Raw genomic sequence first — 24,499 nt, 5'->3', positions numbered from 1 at the left:
TTGTTTTTTCATTTTTCTTGTGTCTCTCTTTGTATAAGAAAAATATTTATTTACTATTTAGATTTTTTTTTTTTTTCACTGCCAGTCCGATAGGTGGCGGTGGTGAACCAAAATGGCTTTCTAACGTCATAAAACACTAGTAATGCAGTTTAGGCGCTGTCCAGTATGGAGTCCAAATTATCCCCTTATCAAGAAACAATAGAAAGTATGATTAGAAACGGATGCACAGATGAGTATATATCAAATTTTTTAAAATTTGAGTGTGGAGTGTCAAAGGGTGCTTCAAAGATGAGTGTACGTCGATTTTGTGCCGTACATGGCATCCAGAGACAGCGTATTGTAGATTCGCAGCTCGAGGTAGAAGTTGCAAAAGCAGTTACGGAGGTGAGATTTAAATTTTAATTATAAAAAGCCTTTATTATTGTCTCGTGTAGTCGATTGTTTTTAATTATTGTTTTTATTTTCCCCACCTGCACAGACTGGGCCAGCATTTGGTAGAAAAATGATGACAGGATACCTATCTTCCAAAGGTGTTAGAGCATCTGAAGGCCGCGTGGGAGATGTGCTGCGAAGAATCAATCTGCCATATCATATGGCTCGATATCATGTAGGTTTTGTTTTATTGACGAAGAAATAGAATATATACGTACGTGTGTGTGTGTGTGTGTGTGTGTGAGTGAAGAGTTCTGATGCAAAAGTCCCTAAACGCCCATTCCGCCCAAAATTAGCTAATTTGAGTAAATGCTTTAGGCATGTAGTACACCATCAACAAATTTGCTTCTAATAATCTAAATCGCAGTGTCAGCGCATTCTGTAATAACAGGTGCGTTCGACATGAAGCACAGCTGCAGTCGGTGAGCAACGAGATTAGCCGAGCGCAGGTGGGGGCGGAGTTGAAAACGGAGCCGTCAAGCCGGACAGCTACACTTCGGGACTCAAAAAAGTTGCTGCAGTCATGATGACCGATCACACTGCTTCATCATAATTTTTTTTTATAACAACAAAACATTTTCAGATAAAACAGAATACAGTCTCCACAAACTATAGTTGTACAATTTTAAACAATAAGGGAGAATTATGATTAAAATATATAACAAATACTTTAGGGTGGCAGGATCAATGATGATATTTTTTTTTTAATTAAAGTCTGTTATTTGAGTTCATATTTAGGTTATTTAGGTTGTTTAGGAATAGTCTGTATAAAAATGTTGAAAATAAACCTGTGCAAACAAGCTAACCTTTATAACCAGATTATTTAACAAAAGATGATTACTGCAGTAAAATATTTGTAGTCTTTTAATAAGCAAGATGTGTACAGGATAGAGAGGGGGCCTGTTTCAGAAAGGAGGTTAAGTGAAAACTCAGAGTATTTTAACCCTGAAATGAGAGAAACTCTGGGTTTTCCGTTTCAAAATAGCAGGTTTGTTAAACTCAAGAAATCAGGGTAAGTCAAGCCTGTTTCTGAAAGAGAGGTAACTTTAACTCAGAGTCAGTTACCGTGGTAACTTACTCTGTGAACCTAACCTGGTCCGGAGCAGGTTTTATTCTCTAAAATCTGAGTTTCTGTCGGTCTCCTCCCCTTTTTTAAAGATGAAGCGGATTTCTTGCCTGAGCCTTACATTTCCACACACACCTATTTTAGAGCTCATTTTGGAGATGCCCATAAAAACGATTGATGGAAACGTCATGATTCACATAACTTTTGAAAATACGCATAATAAAACATGTGCATAACTGAGGTTAAACTTTTATTTGATAAGATGCACATAAACTACGAAGTGCACTTAACAAATTACAGTATGTACATTAAAAAAAAGTTTGTTAAATGTGTGTGAATGGACAAACCAGCAGACTGAGCACACTGTAGAACATCTTAAATGTTGTTTTAGTCATTCTAAAATGCCTTAACTGTTTCAGTATCAGTGTATATTATTAATTACCTCAGAGCGTCTGGAGCGTGTCTCCACGTCTCATGGCTTCAAACGCCCCCACGTGTTCATTGTGTGTCAATTGTCTTCTGAGGCGCAAGTACATTAATTAAATAAAAAAATCATTGACGCAGCTTATTCTACCGCAGTAAATTCTGTTTTTACTGTTGATATTTGGCGCAAGTTAATCAGGAAGTGACGATTGTGTTCTCTTCGACTCTTTGGATAAAAATGCTGCTTTATTTTTAGGCGTTATTCCAGTTTTGCACAAATTTATGTAAGCCTATATTTTGATGGAAACACAGCTATTGCCTACATTTTTGTCACACACAAAACAAAGTCACGTACAAGGCTTGTCCTTTTTTCATAAATAATTAGCTTAACCTTCCACATGCACTGTTACTAGATTAATGGGATTATTATTCTGTCTACAAATTATTTTATTACTGCTTACCTTCTTAAACAGAGCTTGCAGAGCTTCAATGTAAATTAGATAAAATTTATAAGTATAAAGCCGAAGGCTCCTATATCCGCTCAAGGAGGAAATGGCTAAAACAAGGTGAACAAAGCTCTGCTTATTTTTTTAGAATGGAAAAACATAATTCAAAAATTCTCACTATTGACTCTTTACAAGTTAATGGCATTTTAACAAATAATCCTAAAGAAATGGCCTATTTCTGTAGTAACTTCTATTCAGAACTCCATAAATCTAATTATTGCAAAGAATCTGCATCCCTTTTCTTTCAGTCTTTAAAGGAAATTAATCTAATTTCTAATGATGAGCAATCTGCCTATGATAAAAATATAAATATTACTGATATAATCGACAGCATTGGAGGTCTCAAAAATAACAAATCTCCTGGCACACATGGCCTAACGGCTGAATTTTACAAATGTTTTGCAAGAGAATTAGCACCATTCCTGCTAGAGATGTTTTCGGAGAGTGTTCAGTCAGAAAGCTTGCCTCCAAGTTTAACACAAGGTTTACTAACTCTAATACCTAAACCCAAAAAAGACATTTCTCTAATAGATAATTGGCGACCTATCTGTCTGCTCAATAATGATTATAAAATATTAGCCTGTATTTTAGCTAAAAGACTTAAAGTTCTAAACTCTGTTATTGATGAACCTCAATCAGTATTTATGCCAAAAATACATATTGTTAATAATAACCGTCTTGTTTTAGATATTTTAGATTATCCTGAATTAATTAATGATGACAGCTTTATTCTTTTCTTAGATTTCTATAAAGCATTTGTTTCTCTCAACCACAAACTAATTTTTTTATCTCTCCAAAAGCTTGGATTTGGTGAATCAATTTGTAAATTTATAACAACTATTTACAATAATGCCAATTGCTGTATTAATCTTAAATGGGGCACCTCTCCAAGATTTCAGCTGTCAAAAGGAGTTCGTCAGGGTTGCCCTGTTTCACCTTATTTATTTCTTAAAGCTGCACAATTTCTTTCCTCCTCCCTTTCAAGTAGTGATTTACTGGGTATTACTGTTGTTAATAAACACATACTTATCAGTCAACTAGCCGATGGACACTACTTTGTTTAAAGATAAATCACAAATTCCAGTCGCTATCAAACTTAGACTCTTTCTCAAGTGCTTCTGGTTTACAGCTAAATATTAATAAATGTGAACTATTAGCTATCAGAGATTGTCACTCTTCCTCTCTTTATAACATTCCTGTTAAATCACAAGTAACGTATCTTGGTGTGTCGATATGCAAGGATGAAAAATACAGATGCAGATCAAACTTTGGCCCAGTTATTAAGAAAGCTAAAAAAAAAAATTTAATTCATGGTTACAGAGAGATTTATCTCTAAGAGGCCGGACCCTCATTGCTAAAGCTGAAGGTATTTCTAGAAAGACTTACCCCGCCCTTTCTCTATATAGATAAACATGTATGTGCAGACATTGATAGAATGTTATTTGACTTTCTGTGGAAGCATAGGAGATATTATGTCAAGAAATCTGTTGTTATAAACTTTTTAGATTTTGGCTCTCTAAATAACACATTTAAGGTAAATTGGTTAAAGCAGTATCTATCCAATCCGGATTAATTTTGGAACACTTTTCCTAATATTATTTTCTCTAAGGTTGGAGGTCTCCCCTTTCTATTAGTGTGTAATTACAATATCGCTAAATTGCCCCTCAAGTTATCCAACTTTCATAAACAAGTACTTCTGGCATGTCATCTGATTTACAAGCATAATTTTAGTCCTCACAGTTATTTTATTTGGAATAATTGTAATGTCCTATACAAAAACATATCCTTATTCTTCCCTATTTGGATCCAAAACAATATTATCTTAGTTTCTCAGTTATTAAATTCTGATGGTTACTTGTATTCTTATTCAGAATTTCTAAATAAATACAATATTCCTGTCACTACTTGTGAGTTCTCCATAATAATGGATGCTATTCCCCGTGGAGCCATATCTCTTCTCAAGAACTCTGCCAGATCCCAGAGTTCTTTGTCAATAATTCATCCTTTTGATACAATGATTGGAAAAAATTTTATATCTACTTCCTCTGTTCGGAACAAAAGAATTCGACAGTTGTTTCAGGCGGAGCTTACTTCTCTTCTATATATAGTGTCCCACTGGAATGGCTTATATGAGAATGTCCCATGGAAAAAAGTGTGGACATGATCATACAAAGACTTAATATCCAATAAAGTAAGAGATGTCTTACAAATTGCTGCACTTATTTTACCCTGTTAAACTTTATATTAAAAAGATGTATCCAAATATCGATACTTCATATTCCTTCTATACTTATGCTAATTTATTTTGGAAGGATTTCTGTATTTTTTTACACACCTTTTCCTCTCAAAGTTAATCTTTGTTGTATAAGGATATTTCATTTGGATGTCATAACTTTCCTGAAGAAGACAAAGACAAGTATTATTTGATTAATTTATTTATTTTGCTTGCTAAATTCTACTTACATAAATGTAAGTTTCAAGATGTCAAACCGTACTTCCCTGTTTTCTGTAAGGATCTTAAATCTTACTTGGACACTCTTATTACTTCACACAATCCCAAAGCTCATAAAACTATTTCATTGTGTAACGTTCACAAGATATTTGTTACTCTGTAACTTATTTGCACACCTGACTGTACTGTCCCCTGTCATTTACTTATTTTTCTGTACGTTCTTTACAGCAAAATAATTTAAAAAATAAATAAATACTGTTTCCGGGTCCAAGCCGCCATTCATTTGAGTGGAGAAATCATTTGTTTATGATCATATTTTATTTCTATCACACATTAAAGTTAATTTTATATAAAGTCATAGTGTACACAACAATCTCTGGGCTTGCTGCATAACAAATACCAAAAATGTAACAATTTATAAAAAAAATTAATCACTTTCTGGCCATCGGATATTATGCATGGACATATATACTGCAATTGTGATTTTCGAAAGCCCTAAATTGCTTTGTAAACGTTTATTATCACCATTTCATGAGTCTCCCCATTCAGTTAAATAGAGCGCTTGGACCCGGAAGCCGCTTCGCGTGACGTCACACTTAATAAGCGGTATCCCGAGAACCAATCAGAAGGCGCGAATCCAATAATATGTTTTCAATGTAGCAGTGCGCTGATACGCCACTGTGAATCGGCAACTGCGTTTCACAAAAGACGATGTTAAGATGCTGTTTTTTTATATCAGGTGGATGCTATGAGGATAAACAAGAGACGAAAAAGAGACCAAGACCTTAAGTATGTTGATAATGAATGAATGACAGCTTCAAAAATGGTCTGAGACGCATCTCCTTTATGCCCAGTAGGCCTACTTTGTGTTTTATTTTCTAATTTAAGCAACTTTTTAAAAGATAAAAATAATGCATAAAACTATACAATATTTGTATTACTTCATTATACCCATACGTTTGATAAGCTTTTTATATTAATGGACAATGCACAGATATTGATGTTTTACATTATTTCAATCTACCAAACTTAGTTTACAATGTTTGAAATGTTTGCATTGTTCTACTAGCATTAAATCTAAATTCCAAAATATCAGAAATTACAACAGATTGTAAGGATTTAATTAATGTCAGTTTTAATGTTATTGATTAATGCACTTGACAGATTTCATTCATTAATTTTCCTTCTGCTTTGTTCTGCTTGTCCTGATTAGTGGATTTAGAGGTTTTTGCAAAAAAAACACAAGTGGATTTAGCTGATTTTGATGCTAAAGTCTAACTCCTTACAAACCAAAGAATTGGCTAAAGTGACATTTTGTGTGTGTGTGTGTGTGTGTGTGTGTATGTATGTATGTATGTGTGTGTGTGTGTGTGTGTATATATATATATATATATATATATATATATATATATATATATATATATATATATTAGTGCTGTCAGTTGATTAAAACAAAAATCACATTTTTTGCAATTAATCGCAACTTAAAGACTGAAACTTGTAATTTTGGCTATTCAAATGTAAAATTAATGTACACAATCAAGACAAAGAAACTATTTAAATTTAAAATATGATTGTTTATCAGAATTTTTGTTCAACTTAACAGATTTTTTCATGTAAACAATATATCCGCAATAAAAGATCAAGATCCTCAAATCATTGGCTTGACAACCATATTTATTACAGAAATAAAAACACAGGCATGTTAATGCCATTTGAATTTCAAAACAATCAATGCCAATATTAAACAAAAATGCATTCCATGTTGGATTCTAAGTGGACTACAAAAACTTTCCAAAATACAAAAATTGCAGATATGGAAATTGGAAAATTATAATAATAATAAAGTATTGAATACAAACTATTGTACTTATTGTAAAGTTGTATTGCTGTGAGTTGAGAACATTAATTATAAAGTAGAAACAATTTTGCTCAGCCCTCTTTAACATTCAGCCAGTTGCTAAAACAGTCCAGTCTGTTGACATTATCGGGGGACAATGTGGACCTTTTCTTTTGAAGAATGTGAGCTGGGAGTGAGAACAGTCTCTCACAAGCAGAAACACTGAATCAGCATTTGAATTTCGGTGCCTAATTTTGGTGCCACTGATGCTGCAACAAGGATGTAAGAAGCATCAAGGGGTAGGCCTATACATCAAGGGCACGCATAGGTACACGTTGTGTCACACCAGCAGCCCCTACTACATATTTTCATCCAATAATTTTCACAGGGCATAACCAATATTTTGGTTAATGAAAGTGAACTGATGAAGTCTAAAGATTAAAAATGAAACACCTGAAAATTCATGAAACTGGAGAAAATGCTGGATAGCCTGATGATGTGACATTAATTGTTTTATACTGAAACTTTCCTTCTAAAAGCGCTTCCTTGGTCGTATCTATATTTCTCTGCATGTTAAACACAAGTTGGCCACAATAGGAAATAATAAAACTGCAACTGCATTAATTAAATATTTCAAACAAATTAATTAAAATTATTCATCAAAAGTAAAGAAATAAACATTTGAAATTATTAGTTTGTGTGTAATGAAGTTATATATTATAAGTTTCACTTCTTGAATTGAAAAAGTTTTCTGCAAAAAAAACTAAATTAAATTAAATTCGTTATAACTACTTGTGGAACTTTTATGCATGCAAAGTTAAGTAAACATTTAATGCTTTCTAATTGTTTACAACCCTTAATTTTAACACAAATTTAACTTACACGAGAAATTAAATTTTTTGGACCAACAATAGCCTGTTATTAGTATACTCAGCAATTTTAGGAGTACAAAAATATTTTTGCAATCATTTAAACTGCCTTTCAGTTAAATGTTTCATGATGTAACAGCTAGTGCAATTTTTACATTTCATTTATTATAAGGTATGTAAAAATTAAGGAGGACTAACTTAGGGCTTTAAGTCGGTTAGTTTTAGGCTAATTATTACATTTAAGTAGCTTTTCTAAATATTAATATGAGGCACTTTTTTTTAAACAAACAAAAACACTTAAAACAATATGTCTTTGATCTATTTATACTGTATATTCTTTCTGTTAAAATGTACAGCTTAATTTATTTTAAAGTGAAAGTTTACCCTAAAACTAAAATTTTCTCACCCTTTAGTTATTTCAAAGCGACTTGAAGCAGATGCTTTTAAGAAGCTTAAAAATCTGCAACCATTGACATTCATAGTAGGAAAAAAAAAGAAATACTATGGAAATCAATGTTTGTTTGTTTTTTGTTTTTTTTTTAAGTTTTTTTCTAAATATCTTCTCTTGTGTTTAACAATGGAAAGTACATCTAAAGGGAGTCCAGGGAGACTAAAAAAATGGCAGAATTTTCAGTTTTGTGTGAACCTTTTTAACATAATTTTTAATTGCATACATTACATACATTTATTTTACAGGGGTCTCGGAACCTAAATCCAATACCATATGCTGCTGAATATGTTGGTCACAAGTTGCACATAGACCAAAATGAAAAGATGGTCATGTTTGGAGTGACGCATGTTGCCGCTGTGGATGGATATTCAAGAAAGATTGTTGGTCATTCCACTATGCCAGTGAAAAACAACCTGACCATATATCAAAATGTGTACAGGTAATTGACTAGTTTTGATCTTGGAATTGTAGTTTTGTTGTAAATTGTATTTATTGGTTATTACATACATCTTTTTATTGTATTGATTTTATTTGGTTTGTTAAGGTACATAGCACATTAAGACATTTCTGTAAATGCATTAAATATATATATATATATATATATATATATATATATATATATATATATATATATATATATATATATATATATATATATATATCACATATATACATCACACAAGTAGCAGTGCGATATGGCTGTATCGGCAGCGGCCGAGTGCCTTAGTGCCCCCACCAGTGCCGATATACAGCCATATCGCACTGCTACTCGTGTGATATTGCGTTTCTACAACAGTTTGATGGCATAATTCTGTATATGAAAAAAATAAAAATCAAACATGGAGAGCCTCAAAAACCCTTTTGTATGAGGAATTACTTTCTTCCGGATTCAAATCATAAGCTGACAGTTAAACAGTTGAGCGTGCATCTTTTAAACTTTAGATCTGTAGTGTCTGCTTTTTGCTGGCTGTATGTGTGCGGAGTAATACACAAAAGGTAAAGAGGCTGTAGAAGTTCCGATATTGCAGATTATCGCACGGCTATCAGCCAATCAGATTTGAGAACCAGACAGAACTGTTATATATATATGTGTGTGTGTGTGTGTGTGTGTGTGTGTGTGTGTGTGTGTGTGTGTGTGTGTGTGGTTTATTAAGTATTTAAATACTATATATACTTATACTTGCATATTTATTCTTAATAAACCAAAAAATAATCAATTTTAAATGACTCCAGAACACAATTAAGGCTAAAGTGTTTTTATGTGGGTAATATTTTTTTTTTATTATTTAAAAAAAATTATCGTTTACTTCAGAAAATGTTACTTTTTTTAAGTGTATTTTCTCAGAGGTGATGCCTCAAAGATTGAGAGAGAAACCCAATTCGAGAAAGTACATCTTATTGTTGACCTTTAGTACACATGTAATAAAAAAGGATGGAACTGTGTGTTTTTGTTTATTTTTCTTAATAATTTAAAGAACTGAACATTTATTCTTGTATTACTTAAAAATGAGAGTACCGTTAAAAAGGAATATTATAATAATTGGGTTTTTCTTGATATTTTATATATTTTTGTTCTTAGAAACAAGTGTAACTAGTACATTAATTTACATTTTATAAAAAAAAAACAAAATTCTAATTTTAAATCACTAAAATTATACACTGATTTTAAGCAAGAAAGATTCCTGGAACTGACTCCGGTACAATGGTACTTTAACCTGAGAGTCTAAACATGCTGTATTACATTCATTGTTTGTTTAACCTGTGTTTTTTGTGTCTTGCAGAAGTGCAGTGATCGAGTATGGCATATGGGATCAGGTCAGAGTGGATCATGGGAGAGAGTTTTATCTAACACTTTTCGTTCAAGAAAAACTTGCACAGTTCAGAAACAACACAGAAAGGCAGCCATATTGCCAAACACCATCAACAAATGTAAGTCTAATAAAATAATAATAATAAATATCTAGTAAATCTGAAATGGTTAAATCATCAAGATGTAGCCTGAGATCAATTGATACATGTTTTTATTTATTATAATAATTTCCAATCAGGTACATAAAGGAATGGGAGTAAGAAATGTACAGGAAAGTGCCCTGACAAGGACAGGTTATAGATAAGCCGGTGTATAGATAAGATATTCATCATAGTTTTTATGTATCTGCTGAAATCATGCTGAAACTCCTATAAATTTTTTTAAGTACTTTCTGTTCTATAATGCTGTTAAACTTCAATTTATATATTTTCTTTTTATTTATATAGTATAAAAATCAAACAAGCCTTTATAATTTGGTTTTGAACATCATAGTTTGTCAACAAGCATTATAGTCTAATTTTGTCTTTTTATTTAAATTACAGAATCACATCGTTGAAAGAATTTGGCCAGAAGTCAACAACAGAGTAAACTATCCGCTGAAAGGGGCACTCATCCAGTTAGTTGACCAGGAAGAGCTTGATATGCAGGACAACCTAACACAATATTGTGTATCTACTCTGATGTGTCAAGTTGCTGAAATTGGACTTGAACGGGTTGTACAGTCCTGGAATGCACATCGTATTCCAGGTATATATTCTGCCTGTGTTTCTGTTGTGTTTCTGCTGATATTCTCTCTCTCTCTCTCTCGTAGTAATAATAAAATATAAATATAAATTAATATATAAATAAATATAATTACATAAAAATATCATATTATTCTACATGTCATATTCATACAAATCAATACAAAAATAATAGTTGATCAAAATAAACTCTATATTTAACAATCAACATTTTAGGATAAAAGGAGAATAAAAACAATACTCAGTATATTTACAATGATTCAATTATAATAATCTAGGTGTGTGCGCTCGCTCTCAGCATTAATGAGGACAACCCTCAGAAAATGTGTAAGGTCCAGTCAGTTAGTCCAATGACTGTGTCTACTGGTTGATGAAGGTTCACTGCATGTTCGGTCTTTCCAGTGCACAATGTTGATTTACTTTAAATTTAACTCATATCTGACTCCAATTTTAGTATGAGGTTTAGAATATTAATATATATTTATCCTCATTTTATCTGACTCCAATTATAATACATGTATAAGATTGTTTTGTTTATTTTAAGGTTACTTTTAGATTATGATTCAATATTCTCTTCAATTTGTTATTTTATATTCTCATTCATCCCCTTAGATAGCCTTTTACAGTCTTAAGTATACTTGAATTAATGCAATGTGTTAGTTGGAGCTCTAAGAACATTGTATGGCGTGCCACGCTGCTCCGCCTACTGTGTTTTAGTCTGTTACTATCCCGTACAGTGGCTTGTGGTGCTATGGATAAAATGTAATGTAATAGACACAATTACACTAGTTCTGTGAATAATTCAAAACAGCAGTTTATTAGCCAGGTAAATATGTATTATGCCAATTCCTTCAGTCAATTCATAAACGATGAGTACAAGACATCAAATTATTAAAGATAAATCCAGGATCGAAAGATTCATACCTGCCTTCAAAATATACATAACATGCAACATAAAGCTCCACGCGACGGCCTGGTCTTGGTATAGGATCGCCCCGAACATTTAGAAACTTCCCCTTAAGTAGTAAATCCAAGAATCTCCTTGAGGGAAGAAGAGTGTTGAATAACAACAGGCATTTTCATTTAGTGAAAGAGTTTCTGCCTATAAGACAGGCACACCCTTCACAGTGGCTTAAAAGATATCTGATGTTGTATATCTCTTGTTTTGATTATTTCTATTTCTGAGGGAATGAGACCATTGTACCAGTCGCGCTGTGACATTTCAAATGATATCAAACATGATAGATAAAGTCACTTTGTTGATTTAGAACATTCAGACTTTGAAAGGACCATTCTGTATGAGTACAGTATGTAGAGACGATGGGCGAACGGGGGGGTGGGGGATGCTTCAAATGTAAATGAAGACAAGGAGAAGAGCTGGTTTTCCCGCATTCCCAACTGCTGGGTTGTGGAGCCGATTATGTCAGTGTTTCCAGCTCATATTTGAATTGTCAAAGACATCAAAGTATTTGTAGCATCTCAAATCTTACAACAAACCTCAAAGAACTCTTTTAAATTTATATATATATATTTTTTTTTTCTATAGAATGCTTTATCCTTCCAATATTTGTGTATGTACAGTACACTAGTCAGTACCAAAGCAAAAAATGTTACAATTCTAACAAAAAGATTAAAGGGATGGTTCACTCAAAACTCACACTTCACTAGTTCTTATCCTGTTTAAATTTTTTGTTGAATACAAAAGAAGGTATTTTAAAGAAAGCTGGAAACCTGTAACCATTGACATAGTATTTGTTTTTCCTAGTATAGACGCCAATGGTTACAGGTTTTCAGCTTTCTTCAAAATATCTTTTGTGTTCAACAGAAGAAAGAAACTCATAAAGGTTTGTACCAAATAATGGACGATTGAATTTATTAAAGATAATTTTCAGTCTTGGGTGAACTATCCTTTTAAGATTACAGTCCAAACATTAGTACACCCAAATTAAAGAGTCTAGAAAAATATTAAATCTAAAGGGAAATCCAAGAGAAGCCTATAAACATAAGGTTTTGTCGATTTTTTTTTTTAATTTTCTTTCTTTTTTCTGTTTTTGCAATCAATAATTTAATTTAAATGTATTATTTTGTTATTCCTAAACCTCTTTTATAAAACCGTTTTTGTTCAAATGCACGAGGAAATATATAAAATAAATTTTGATTAACAGAAAAAAGGATAAAAAACATTGCCAAGTACAATAGTCTTGACACATGTAAGTGTGTACAAGCCTGTAAATATAGCCAAAAAAAACTTAAAAACTTAAATAGCAATAGTAAAATAGCAAAAACAGTAGTCTACTACAACTAATATGACATTTTGCTCACATAGCAAAATAGTTGAATGTTAATTGGATGTCATTATACTGCTGTGCATGCTGATCTTGATTTTGAGAATTGATAGATCTTAAGAATAAACATGAGCATATGCAATAATATCAGATCAGTTCATCCAGATCTTTTCTAATATGATTCTAAAATTTGTTTAAATAACCAAATTAGCAAGGTCTGTATCACAATTAAAATATCTGGGATCTGTCAGATCATCTTAGATGTTTAAAGAGGGATAAAAAAAAAATGAACTGCAGGACTTTGTCTCTTAACAAGTGATCCCCAACACAGTTTGTTTTCTGGTTTAAGGTTTAGCTTTCCTAACTTGATTTAGTCTATTATATACCACCTAAGAGCTCATGTGGTAGATTTCCACATAATTTGGCTTATTTGTTGTCATTATATATTGAGAGTACTGGTTAAAAGAAAAATCACCTTTGAGTATTATTTTTAGGTAATTATATATTTTTTGTTATTGTTTTGTCCTTGAGTAATCCAGAAGTTACGCTGAAGTTTCTCCCTAATATTACAAAACATTTCATTTTTTTTTTTTGTTTGTTTCTTAAATCCTTTATATGAAAGTTGGTTTAGTTTGTCATTCATAGTAATCCCATGAACATGTATTACATTTTACAATGCATTGTTACCTCAGAAAGAGCTGTAACAATAAACGAGAATTTAAATGTTTTTTGCATCTGATTATTTATTACAGAGGGTTTCATGTGGTATGCTACTCCACAACAGGATTTATTGATTCAAACTGATCTAAAGGATAATAAATTCTCCTTTTACTTGTAGGGATTGGAGTTCCCAATCATCTGGCCCATGGAGGATGCCCAAAGAAAGTGTCTGTCGATGTTCTGCCAGATGCAGTAGATGCAGCAAACTGTTATGACAGAGAAGTTGGTTCTTCATTGACTCGAGAGTCATCTTTTGGCAGGAATCCTTTTTCAAGTCTTGAAGATCAAGAAGCAGCACAGAGGGAGTTTGCACTGCATTTTCCTGATATGTGTTTGTTATTTGAAAGTACAATTCATTTCCAGCCTAACTATTTCCAACAAGCCATCAGAAAGCTAATTGACGTGGTTAGATGTCACGCTTAAGGTTCTAATTTTAACAATTAACAATTTGTGACCCTAAACTTGACCATGTGCTAAAGTTTAATGTTGCAGCCTCAGTGATGAAGTTGATGTTAACCATTATGTTTCTTTATTGATGTATTAAATGTCTTAAATGGACTTTTTGCATGTTTGGCTCGTCTTTAACCTTTTTCTACTTTATAGCCCATATCCCTCTGGTCAATTTTGCAGAGATTAGGATTAGTGTCAATTCATACATTTAATTTTTTGGCCTTCAACTATTATTTCATTAATATTATTCAACTGTGTTGTTAATACAAAATTAAATTTATTTATAAATAAAGCAAAAAGGACTAAATTAAGTCTATGTTTTTATGCCAAAATGTTTTTGTGTGTGTATATACACATTTTTGTGTATGTATTTGTAATTATAATTTTTGTGCATTCGAGTGTGTGTGTGTGTAGTGCTCAGCATAAATAAGTACACCCCTCACAAACCTCTTTTAAATCAATATTTCTATAAGAAGCTATACAATATTATATTTGTGCATATACATTAGATTAGTCAGTACTGCGGCTAAGTCTGGAGATAATATAACAAAAAACCTATAACAACAATGGTTCAAAAATTAATACCCCAAATTTATGTAAAGGTAAAATAAAAATGTAGAAAATAGAAAAAATCAAGAGAAACAAAAATATATATATACAATTTTGTTGAAATGTTGTAGATTGTAATTTTGTGCAATAATTTGAATGAGTTTAAATGTATTATCTTTTATTTCTAAAGATGTTCTGTGACTAAAAAATTATTTTAATAAATATAGCTGTTAAATGTTATATCTATATTAAATAATAAATCTTGTTCAAATGCACCAATGTATATTTCCCCATATTCACTGAGAAATGGATAAAATATTCATTTTCAAAATGGAGTGTACTCATTTGCTGAGCTCTGTATGTACACACACACACACATAAGCAAATAATCTGTGCAAGTAAGCTTACTAATTTAGTTAAGGCTGGGGATGACTTAGATTTAGGAAGTTACAAGTAGTGTACGTTGATATTGTACTCATACATACTAGAGGCTTTTGGGACTGTCCCTTTAAGGGTAGGCCTAGTTTATCCCAGAGGACAACGCGGCCGCGTGCACTCGACAGGAACGTTATCAAATCTTCCGAGCTATTAATCATTTAAGTTGTGTAAGACTTTCTTGAAGTGTGATAATGGCATACGTACTTTTTAAAGGCAGTAAAAGATTATCCTTGAGACTTGAGGACATGCGAGCCGAACGGATTGGAAGGATTTTCCAGGTGTGTCTGATTAGCTAACTTAATTAGTTCACTTTAATTGGCAATAAGAATGTGGCCTGTATATAATACATACACACACACACACATATATATATATATATATATATATATATATATATATATATATATATACATATATATATATATATATATATATATATATACATACATACATACATACATACATATATATATATATATATACACACATACATATATATATATATATATACACACACACACACGTATTAAGTTAATGCCCGTGTATAGGCTACCGAGCAGTGGCAGATATAGGCATGGGTAACGTTAATATGGGCGATTGGCCTGGGCTGCAAGGTGCAAGAAAACCTACCCAAGTAAAAGTTTTGAGATAAGAGTTACTTTATGCAAGTATTATTCTACAGTGGTTATCCCTGACGTTCGGGGGCATTTACATTTGGTGTCTTTTGCACGCAATTTCGTTATTCTCTATGTACCTGTTACAACCACAACACGCGCCTCACACGTGCTGGGGGCTGTAGTTTAAAAAAGAGGGGATTAAAGTAAAAAAGCTGACTTCAATCAACCGAACCGAACGTCCACGCTTAAATTTGTTCCATAACAGCAAGTTGAAGATCATTTGATCTAAATAGTCAAAGAGCTTAGAATGACCAAGAGGCGACACTCAATAGAACGTTCCATTGCAACAGTGCCAAACCACAGCCCCCAATTCCGCCATTTTGGAATGAAAGCGCAGCTCTCGTGATGGCAAGCAGCTGCTTTGTTTTTTTATTGATTTACTTAAAAAGCGCATTAAGGCTGAGATACAACCTGAAAGACATAAACACAACTCTTACTATCACAATCATCAACACTTTTAATAGATTATTTTACAGATTCATAATATGCTGTTGTTCCATTAGAATTTTCATTACAAAATGGCTGCCGCTCTATCTAGTGGCTGTTTTCCAAATCGCACTAAAGTGTCGCCTTTTGGTCATTCTAAGTTTTGTCTAAATTCAGTTCTTATAAGCTAGATAACTGCTCGTGCACATTAATGTTTTAAAACCCCGAAGCTCGAGCGTAGTTGCCTCGATTATGTTGTGTGCTACCATAGCAACGAGAACTGAAAGCGCTCTGAAACGAGACCGCTGTCCACAGCCGCGTTTGCTTTAGTTCAACACATACTATTTTAAACATCATAACCAAAAACTACAGTACAGCTTGCAACAAAGTAACAGAGAAGGCTGACCGTTGTAGATATTAAAATATAGATTATTATTAAGGTTAAATTATTATTTGTCACATTGCATTGAAATTTCTTGCGCACGCGCGCAAGAGAGAAGGAGAACGCGCTTAGCCTAATGCCGTTGCTTGCAAGAAAGAAGTTAACGTTAATGAATTGCAGGCTCCCAACATTCAAAATGGCATTAACGTCACCACATTAAGTTTAAAATTATGGCTACAAAGAGCCGTGCACGCACAAGCGGTGGGATTTTTATTTGCTCCTGAATCCGCTGCAAATTGCTGCTTTTCCTTTGACACTTGTGTTTCCTGCGGCCCGTAGGAAAATATCTTTATATTAAAGTGAGGCTACTTCTCGGCCCAGATCCATCTCAAGATCATTCCATTTGGGTTTACAGCTTTACAGTCTTTAAGAAAGCCTAGCTTTTTTACATCAGTCAGTGTTTATATATATATATTCATTTATTCATTTTCTTGTCGGCTTAGTCCCTTTATTAATCCGGAGTGGCCACAGCGGAATAAACCGCCAACTCATCCAGCAAGTTTTTACGCGGCGGATGCCCTTCTAGCCGCAACCCATCTCTGGGAAACATCCACACACACATTCACACACATACTTATACTACGGACAATTTATCCAGTTCATCTGTACCGCATGTCTTTGGACTGTGGGGTAAACCGGAGCACCCAGAGGAAACCAACGCGAAGGCAGGGAGAACATGCAAACTCCACACAGAAATGCCAACTGAGCCGAGGATTGAACCAGCGACCTTCTTGCTGTGCCACTGCGTCGCCCATATATATATATATATATATATATATATATATATATATATATATATATATATATATATACACACACACAGTTGAAGTTAGAATTATTAGCCCCCCCAAATTATTAGACCGCTATTTTATTTTTTTCCACAATTTCTGTTTAACCCAGAGATTTTTTTTCGACACATTTCTAAACATCATAATTTTAATGACTCATTTCTAATAACTGATTAATTTTATCTTTACCATTATGTCTGTAAATAATATTTTAGTAGATATTTTTCGAGACACTTCTGTACAGCTTAAAGTGACATTTAAAGGCTTAAGGTAACTAGGCAGGTTAGGGTAATTAGGCAAGTTATTGTATAAAGATGGTTTTTTTCTGTAGATTATCGAGAAAAAATATAGCTTAAAGGGGCTAATAATTTTGTCTCTAAAAGGGTTCATAAAAAATTCAAAACTGCTTTTATTCTAGCCGAAATATAACAAATAAGACTTTCATCAGAAGAAAAAATATTATCAGACATAGTGTGAAAATGTTCTTGCTCTGTTAAACATTATTTGGAAAATATTTTAAAAAGAAGAAAAAAAAATCAAAGGGGGCTAATTATTCTGCCTTCAACTGTGTATATATATATATATATATATATATATATATATACACTGTAAAAAATGTTACTTAGATCTAACTTATAAAAAGTGAGGCAAGTGGTTGCATCGGACGTTTTAGGTTGATTCAACTTCCAGCCTTTTTTAAGTATTTTAAACACTAAAACATTGCTTAAAACAAATGCAATAAAATTAAGTTGAGCCAAATAATATTTCTAAAATTACTCAAATCAGATAAACTTACTTTTTTTGTTAAACTTAACTTACTTATACATTGCTATATGTTGACTGTACTCATTTTAATTAAGTATTATGAACTTAATGATCTAAATAAAATTAACCATGCATATGTCATTTAAAACGAATTTAATTGACTTCTGGCTGTAACCTCAGAAAATAAATCGGCGTTTCTATATTGTAAGCACAATATACACTAGTAAACACAGATAAACAGACTTTCCTGTCAATAACAATTAAATAAGAATGGGAAGATGGATTAAAGACCATAACATGTATTCAATATCAATCAATGTTCCTTTTAATAGTGACTACAAAATAGGCCATTAATGTGGCTACACATACACAATACATTAATAAAAACATTAATAATACCAGATCCTATTGAGAAATCATCCAAGGCAACTCAGTGAGGAGATTTGCATATTTTGATGAAGATTTTGGATGCATAATGTCCAGTCCCACAAAGAGTCTCTAATACATCTTAAATGTATACAGTTTTGATGGATACTTGAAGTCGAGGACATCGGTAAGTCCAAACAGGAGCCATCATGCATTTGACAGGTTTGGCAAACCTCTGACAGTCCTATGATAATCCAAACTGTGTTGGGCTGATGGCAAATTTTTCCCGTGGGCAGCCGCATGCACCTCTGATCCTCACAACTCTATTGGTAGAGACAAAAAGAAACAGGAGTTCAGGTGGTTGCTACCTAACAACATTAAATAGCTAAATACTAAATAGAAAATAACTACAAGTGAAGTTACAAAAGTCCAGTGAGAATGATGCATGGATGAAACACCTTAGTTTATCAGTTAAAAATTAACTTAGTTAAAATTACCTAACTTTTATTTAAAAAATAAAAAAAGGTTATAGAGGTTGTGTAATTACATTATTCCAGGTGTTTTTAGTTATCAAATTTTAAAGAAAACTGTGATTTTACTCAGTGTAACAGTGCATGTCATTGTGGTTTCCTGTCAATCACAGAATTGTTAAAATTTAGGTATTACATTTTTTTGTTTATTTTGGCAACTTATAAAGCATAAGAATGTGTATTTAATTTAGATATTAAAACTGTTTGAAAACGGCTATAAGAAAATTATAGAATACAAATTCTATAATTTAATTGTCATCTTCATTTTGCACCAAACTTTGCACGTCATAATACAAATTTTATTAAATAAATAAATAAATACATTGCCATTTTACACATTACATTAAGGTTTACATTAAATTTTTGCTAAAGCTACATTTAATTGACTTTTTCTTCAAATTTAATGTCACTGGCAAATGACAGTTCAGTGATTCAGTGTTATCAGTTAGCTTTATTGAAAGACTGACAGATAATAAGAAACTGCATTAGGATATTTTTATACTGTTTTTACTGTTGCACACATAAAAAAAATCTTCAGATATCAAATGTAAGTTAATTCTATGGAGCCCACTATTGTTTGCAATTTTACCAATGTTTTACTTACCTGCAAATAATTATAGCTGTAATTGTATCTAATGTTTTTCTTACCTGGATGTGAAGTTTGAAGATCCACAGGTAACAAAATCACTTTGGTATCTAAAGACCAAGAACATGCATTTTAGAATGAGGTGCATACAATTTAAATGGTTCTGTAAACATCAGTAGTAAATGTAATTTAAGTTAAAATAAATTGTAAATCTGTAATTTATTCACTATGCAGCATTAAAAAACTTATGGACTAAATCTCTAAAACACAAACTTTAAGTTATACTTTCTCTTACGTTAAACACAAACTACTTAACTGTTGCATACGTTTCTGAATTTAATATCCATCCTTAATGTGCTGCTATAACTTAGGTGAGCTAACTTTAGCTAAGTTAGCGCTAACAAACTGAACCCCCACACCCCGACCGCCCACCAGTGACCTTGTTAATCGGTTCTGCAACGTTAGTTTTACCTACTAAGTGTTTTAAAACTACTTTCACTATTTTTCTCAATAATATCACTTTTAATCGTTAGTATAAACTAGCGTTGGTTAGCGTTAGCCAACTTAGCTTTCCATGTGAGAGCAGTCGAACTGTTAACATACCTGAGGCTACAGTACAATTTACAAAGCTAAAACCTCACCTGCCTAGCGAAGACAGCAGTTTTGCATGACTTTACAATTATCATTCGGCTAAATTTGCAACTTACCGTGTTAATCAGATCCGCTGCTGGGAGCAGTTAATGTCGACCATTGCAGAAGCTGCGTCTGCCTGCTAAATCCCGGGCAATGAAAAAGGAGTCACGCCAAACTATTAAAATCACGTTTTATGAACACCTGCCCACATCGACAGCTGCTCTAATAAATTGTCTGTGTCAACTCACTTTTATAACATTTATTCTACACAATAACCACGTACAAAAATCTACTCAAATAAATTGCATTAGTTTTATTTAAAATATACAGTTATATAAAAACTGATATATTTTAAGTAAAGAGGAAGCAAATTTTATTTTTTTGGTATAAAACAAATAAAATTAACTAGATTGCAATTATTTAAAGTAGATAGAACCAACTTTGTGAGTGTAGCACTTTTTACAGTGTATATATATATATATATATATATATATATATATATATATATATACATACACACACACACACACACACACACATATTGCTAAGTACATCCATCACTGATGTCTCTTTTAAATAAAAAAATTTTTCAGGATGATTTACAATAATATCTATACGGAGACCCGGAAGGGATGTTATAGTGACGAAAAAAAAACTGAGTGATAGGTAAACATATTTTTGAAAGTTTTTGCATTCCCTCGCAAAAATGTTTTGCGGTCTCTCCCAAATATGTTTTGCCTTTCCCTCGCACAACTTTTCGACAAACACTTCACTTCATTATATCCAATTATTAGGTATTTTCCCATATTTCTCTCATATTTTTAATCTTGAAAGCTTGTTGAAATTAATATAAGAATGTGTGCATTCACTTTGTTTCAATTAAAGCTGTGCGTCGATCAGGGCCTCTCATATGCAACCTTTGAATCAGTGATTCAAAAATACATATAAATTCTAAAATTGAAATGTTGTAGTTTGTATTTTATTTTAATTAATTTTTTTTGTTTAATATGTATTAAAGATGTTTGGTATATATATATATATATATATATATATATATATATATTTTTTTTTTTATTATTATTATTATTAAGTGACTATAAAGTTGTAATCATTATTAGGAGGTTAAGTAAATTAAAAAGGCCTCAAATTACAGCAGGTGAAGGTTATTGTGATCTTGATTAAGCTTGAACTTAAGACCTGAGAGTAAGCCAGGCTAGTTTCCCAGCATAAGTTGCCATAGTAACCGAGTTTGAACTATCGTAAATTTGATTTATGAAAAAGAATCGGACATTAACAAACCTGACTTAATAAAATAAGCCTGGCTTTTTCTGTAAGCTTGGTTTATGGAACTGGCCCCTGATGCTGATCCCCTATATGCGTCCACATGCAAGTCTACAAAGCTGAAGTTTATATTATATGGCTATGAAGCAAAAATGAGGAATAATGAGTCAGGGAGGTAACCAAGACGTTATAACATTAATCCTCAGCAATAAGTCGGGTGTAAGACAACAGATAATTCTATAAAACATATATTCTTTGTATTCTATAGAACTTTAATATTCATGCAAAAGTTTTTGAATATCACTCCAGTTGTGTCTTTACATAGTTTTTTTGTTACATTTAAGATTGATTTCTGTTATTTATTTAGAATAATAGTTCTATACTAATAATGATATTAAAGATATTGTTATATTTATTGAAAATAATAAATATATTTAATTTTTTCATTAATAATTATTTTAAATATATATATTTAAAATATATATTTATATTGGGGATGGGGTATTATGGTATGTTTGGGGTGGTTTCACCCAGGGTGCCATTTAAACTAGAACCGCCACTGCTACCGAGACAATACAGGTAGCCTATATATTTATATAGACTTGCCATGTTGGTTTTGGATGTGTGAACTTCATTCGTTTTCTTAGTCCCTTTATTAATTCGGGGTCGCCACAGCGGAAGGAACTGCCAATTTATCCAGCATATGTTCCACGCAGCGGATGCCCTTCCAGCTGCAACCCATCACAGGGAAACATGTGACTGAAATAAATGTAAATTGTTTTAAAGTGTTACATTTGTTAAATTGGGAATATGAATACGGACTATTAAAAGAATAAGCAACAGTCATGCTTTGGTTCATTAATAGGTTTACAAAAAATCTGAACAAAAATATTTTTACTGAAAATATAGACTGAACCTTTACTAAACTACTTCTTTGAACTTTCAAAAGAATTAATCAAATAATTCATTCTTAAAATTGCATTACATTGAAACTTTAATTAAATTAAAGTTTTACATTGTTAATATGACAAAAATAAAAATACTTACCTTAAAACTGAAGTTTTAAACTGATGGAATGGTCACATATGGTTTATTTCTTTCACATTAAAAGACAGTATAACTGAGAATATGTAGTATGAAAATCATCACTATAGCTCATTCCTGAATAAGAGGAATAAGTCTTTTTTTATTTTGAAAAAATATGCACAAATAAGTGTTTATTTCATCATAATTTATATAAAAAATGTGAAATTAGGAAAAATATATATTTTGAAATGGGATTACACCTGAGACTATGGTGTCAATGCTAGTTAAATTATGGGCTGCAATATGAAATACGTTTGAGGGTTAAGAAAATGTTCTTTTCAATAATAGGGTATGCACAGCTAGTGTTTCTTTCCACCAAGATAAACTTCCAGTGAAATGTTACAGTTAATGTACTTAAAAGATAAAAGATAATCAGTTAAATAGACTTCAGCATTCATTTACTGGTTCAAGTGTAAAATGAGATGAAAAGCTGTTTACAAGTACACACCTGTCAGGATCAGCAGGCCAGTGTTTAAACTCCATTGAAACCTCATTTGACCCAGGTTACTAAAAATAAAAAAAAGTCCTTCTGCATACTTCCAAATATACCCTATTCTGCCATTAATGTTGGAGAAAATTATTTTGCATGGGGAGGAGTCATAAGTGTTTATTTTGTGTTTTAGGTAAACAGAGAGAGTGTGTATCTTACGGACTATACAAATGTAGCTGTGTTTCCAATGGATGGTGGAGACTTTTCCAGCTTGGACTTGGTGGAGAGGAGTCACTATGAAGTTCATGGCTGCGAACCTGAAACTGCTACTAGTCAGCGCAGTTTTTCTTTTAGTCCAACAACTTCAAATTCACCAGCAATACGCTTTGCACCACCACCTACAGCTGGTAGTCAAAGATCAATTTAAAGGTAACCCCTTAAAATAGTACTCATTTAAAGTGTCTGTCTGTGGAGGTATACTAAAAAAAAAAAAAAAAAGCATATTCATATATATATATATATATATATATATATATATATATATATATATATATATATATATATATATATATATATATATATATAATTTTTTTTATTTATTAATGGGTTGTTTTGAAAATAAGGTTAACTTTTAATACAAACATTACTTTTTTTTAGATCCATACACATCTCTGAAATTGAAGATGGACGCCTGGTTTCAAGTCGGGTAGTGGTGATACGCTTTGTTGAGTGTGAGGCAAATGTGGCCAACATTATAGAAAAAGTCAATTTGGCAATGGGCAATGAAGAGTCCTATATCCTTACTAACACCCAGGGAAACGAAATCTTGCATTCTGAGGGCACAACTGGTAAATAAACCTGTCTTTTCATTTATACATTTTATTAATGTGATTTATTGATTTTTATTAATTTAGTGGAATAACATTGGTTGCACACATTTAAATACAACTATTCTGTTGACCTTATTCTTCAATGCAGAAGTAAATGTCTGAAAATGGTCAAACTACTTGCTCTACAAACAAGTGTTTGCATGACTAAACAGATAAAGTAGAATAATATTATCAGTTTGCAACATCAAGCAGCAAAACAAGCTTTTTTTAACATATGATGAATGAAAGTGAATGATACCGGAGGTCTTGAGCAAAAATGATTAAAATGGCTGAACCTGCTCATCCGCGTAGAATTAGGTGAATAGCAAAACAGTAAAAAATATATATTTTTCATGTACACAATACTTGCAGATACCCTCTTCTCACCAACTATAAAATAAAATCCACCACTTAAATTTACTATGTACTAATAATACAACCCCAAATCAACAAAAAAGTTGAGACAGTGTGGAGCAAATAAAAAATATAAAAAAGAAAGAAAGTTGTTGTTTCTAAATCTACTTTGACTTGTATTTAATAGCAGACAATTCAACAAACATTATTTAATGTGTTCCTCGTTTTTATT

The 24,499-nt window shown here is 32.1% G+C and overlaps 1 protein-coding gene and 1 long non-coding RNA gene across 2 annotated transcripts in view; one reads left to right on the top strand and one right to left on the bottom strand.

The window, feature by feature from the left end:
• Positions 1–24,499, bottom strand: part of LOC141381964 (uncharacterized) — a 1,176,553-nt gene that overhangs the window by 655,620 nt on the left and 496,434 nt on the right. The window lies entirely within an intron of this gene.
• si:ch211-227p7.1 lies at positions 161–14,155 on the top strand. Its single transcript, NM_001424593.1, has 6 exons — positions 161–384; positions 479–607; positions 8,285–8,478; positions 9,821–9,968; positions 10,392–10,596; positions 13,716–14,155. The coding sequence occupies exons 1-6, from the start codon at positions 166–168 to the stop codon at positions 14,018–14,020; spliced, it is 1,200 nt and encodes a 399-aa protein (NP_001411522.1). The 5' UTR covers positions 161–165; the 3' UTR covers positions 14,021–14,155.

The sequence above is a fragment of the Danio rerio genome, chromosome 4, assembly GCF_049306965.1.
Source record: "Danio rerio strain Tuebingen ecotype United States chromosome 4, GRCz12tu, whole genome shotgun sequence".
In the NCBI taxonomy this organism is placed as follows: Eukaryota; Metazoa; Chordata; class Actinopteri; order Cypriniformes; family Danionidae; genus Danio; species Danio rerio.
This window is presented reverse-complemented; position numbering and strand designations above follow the sequence as displayed.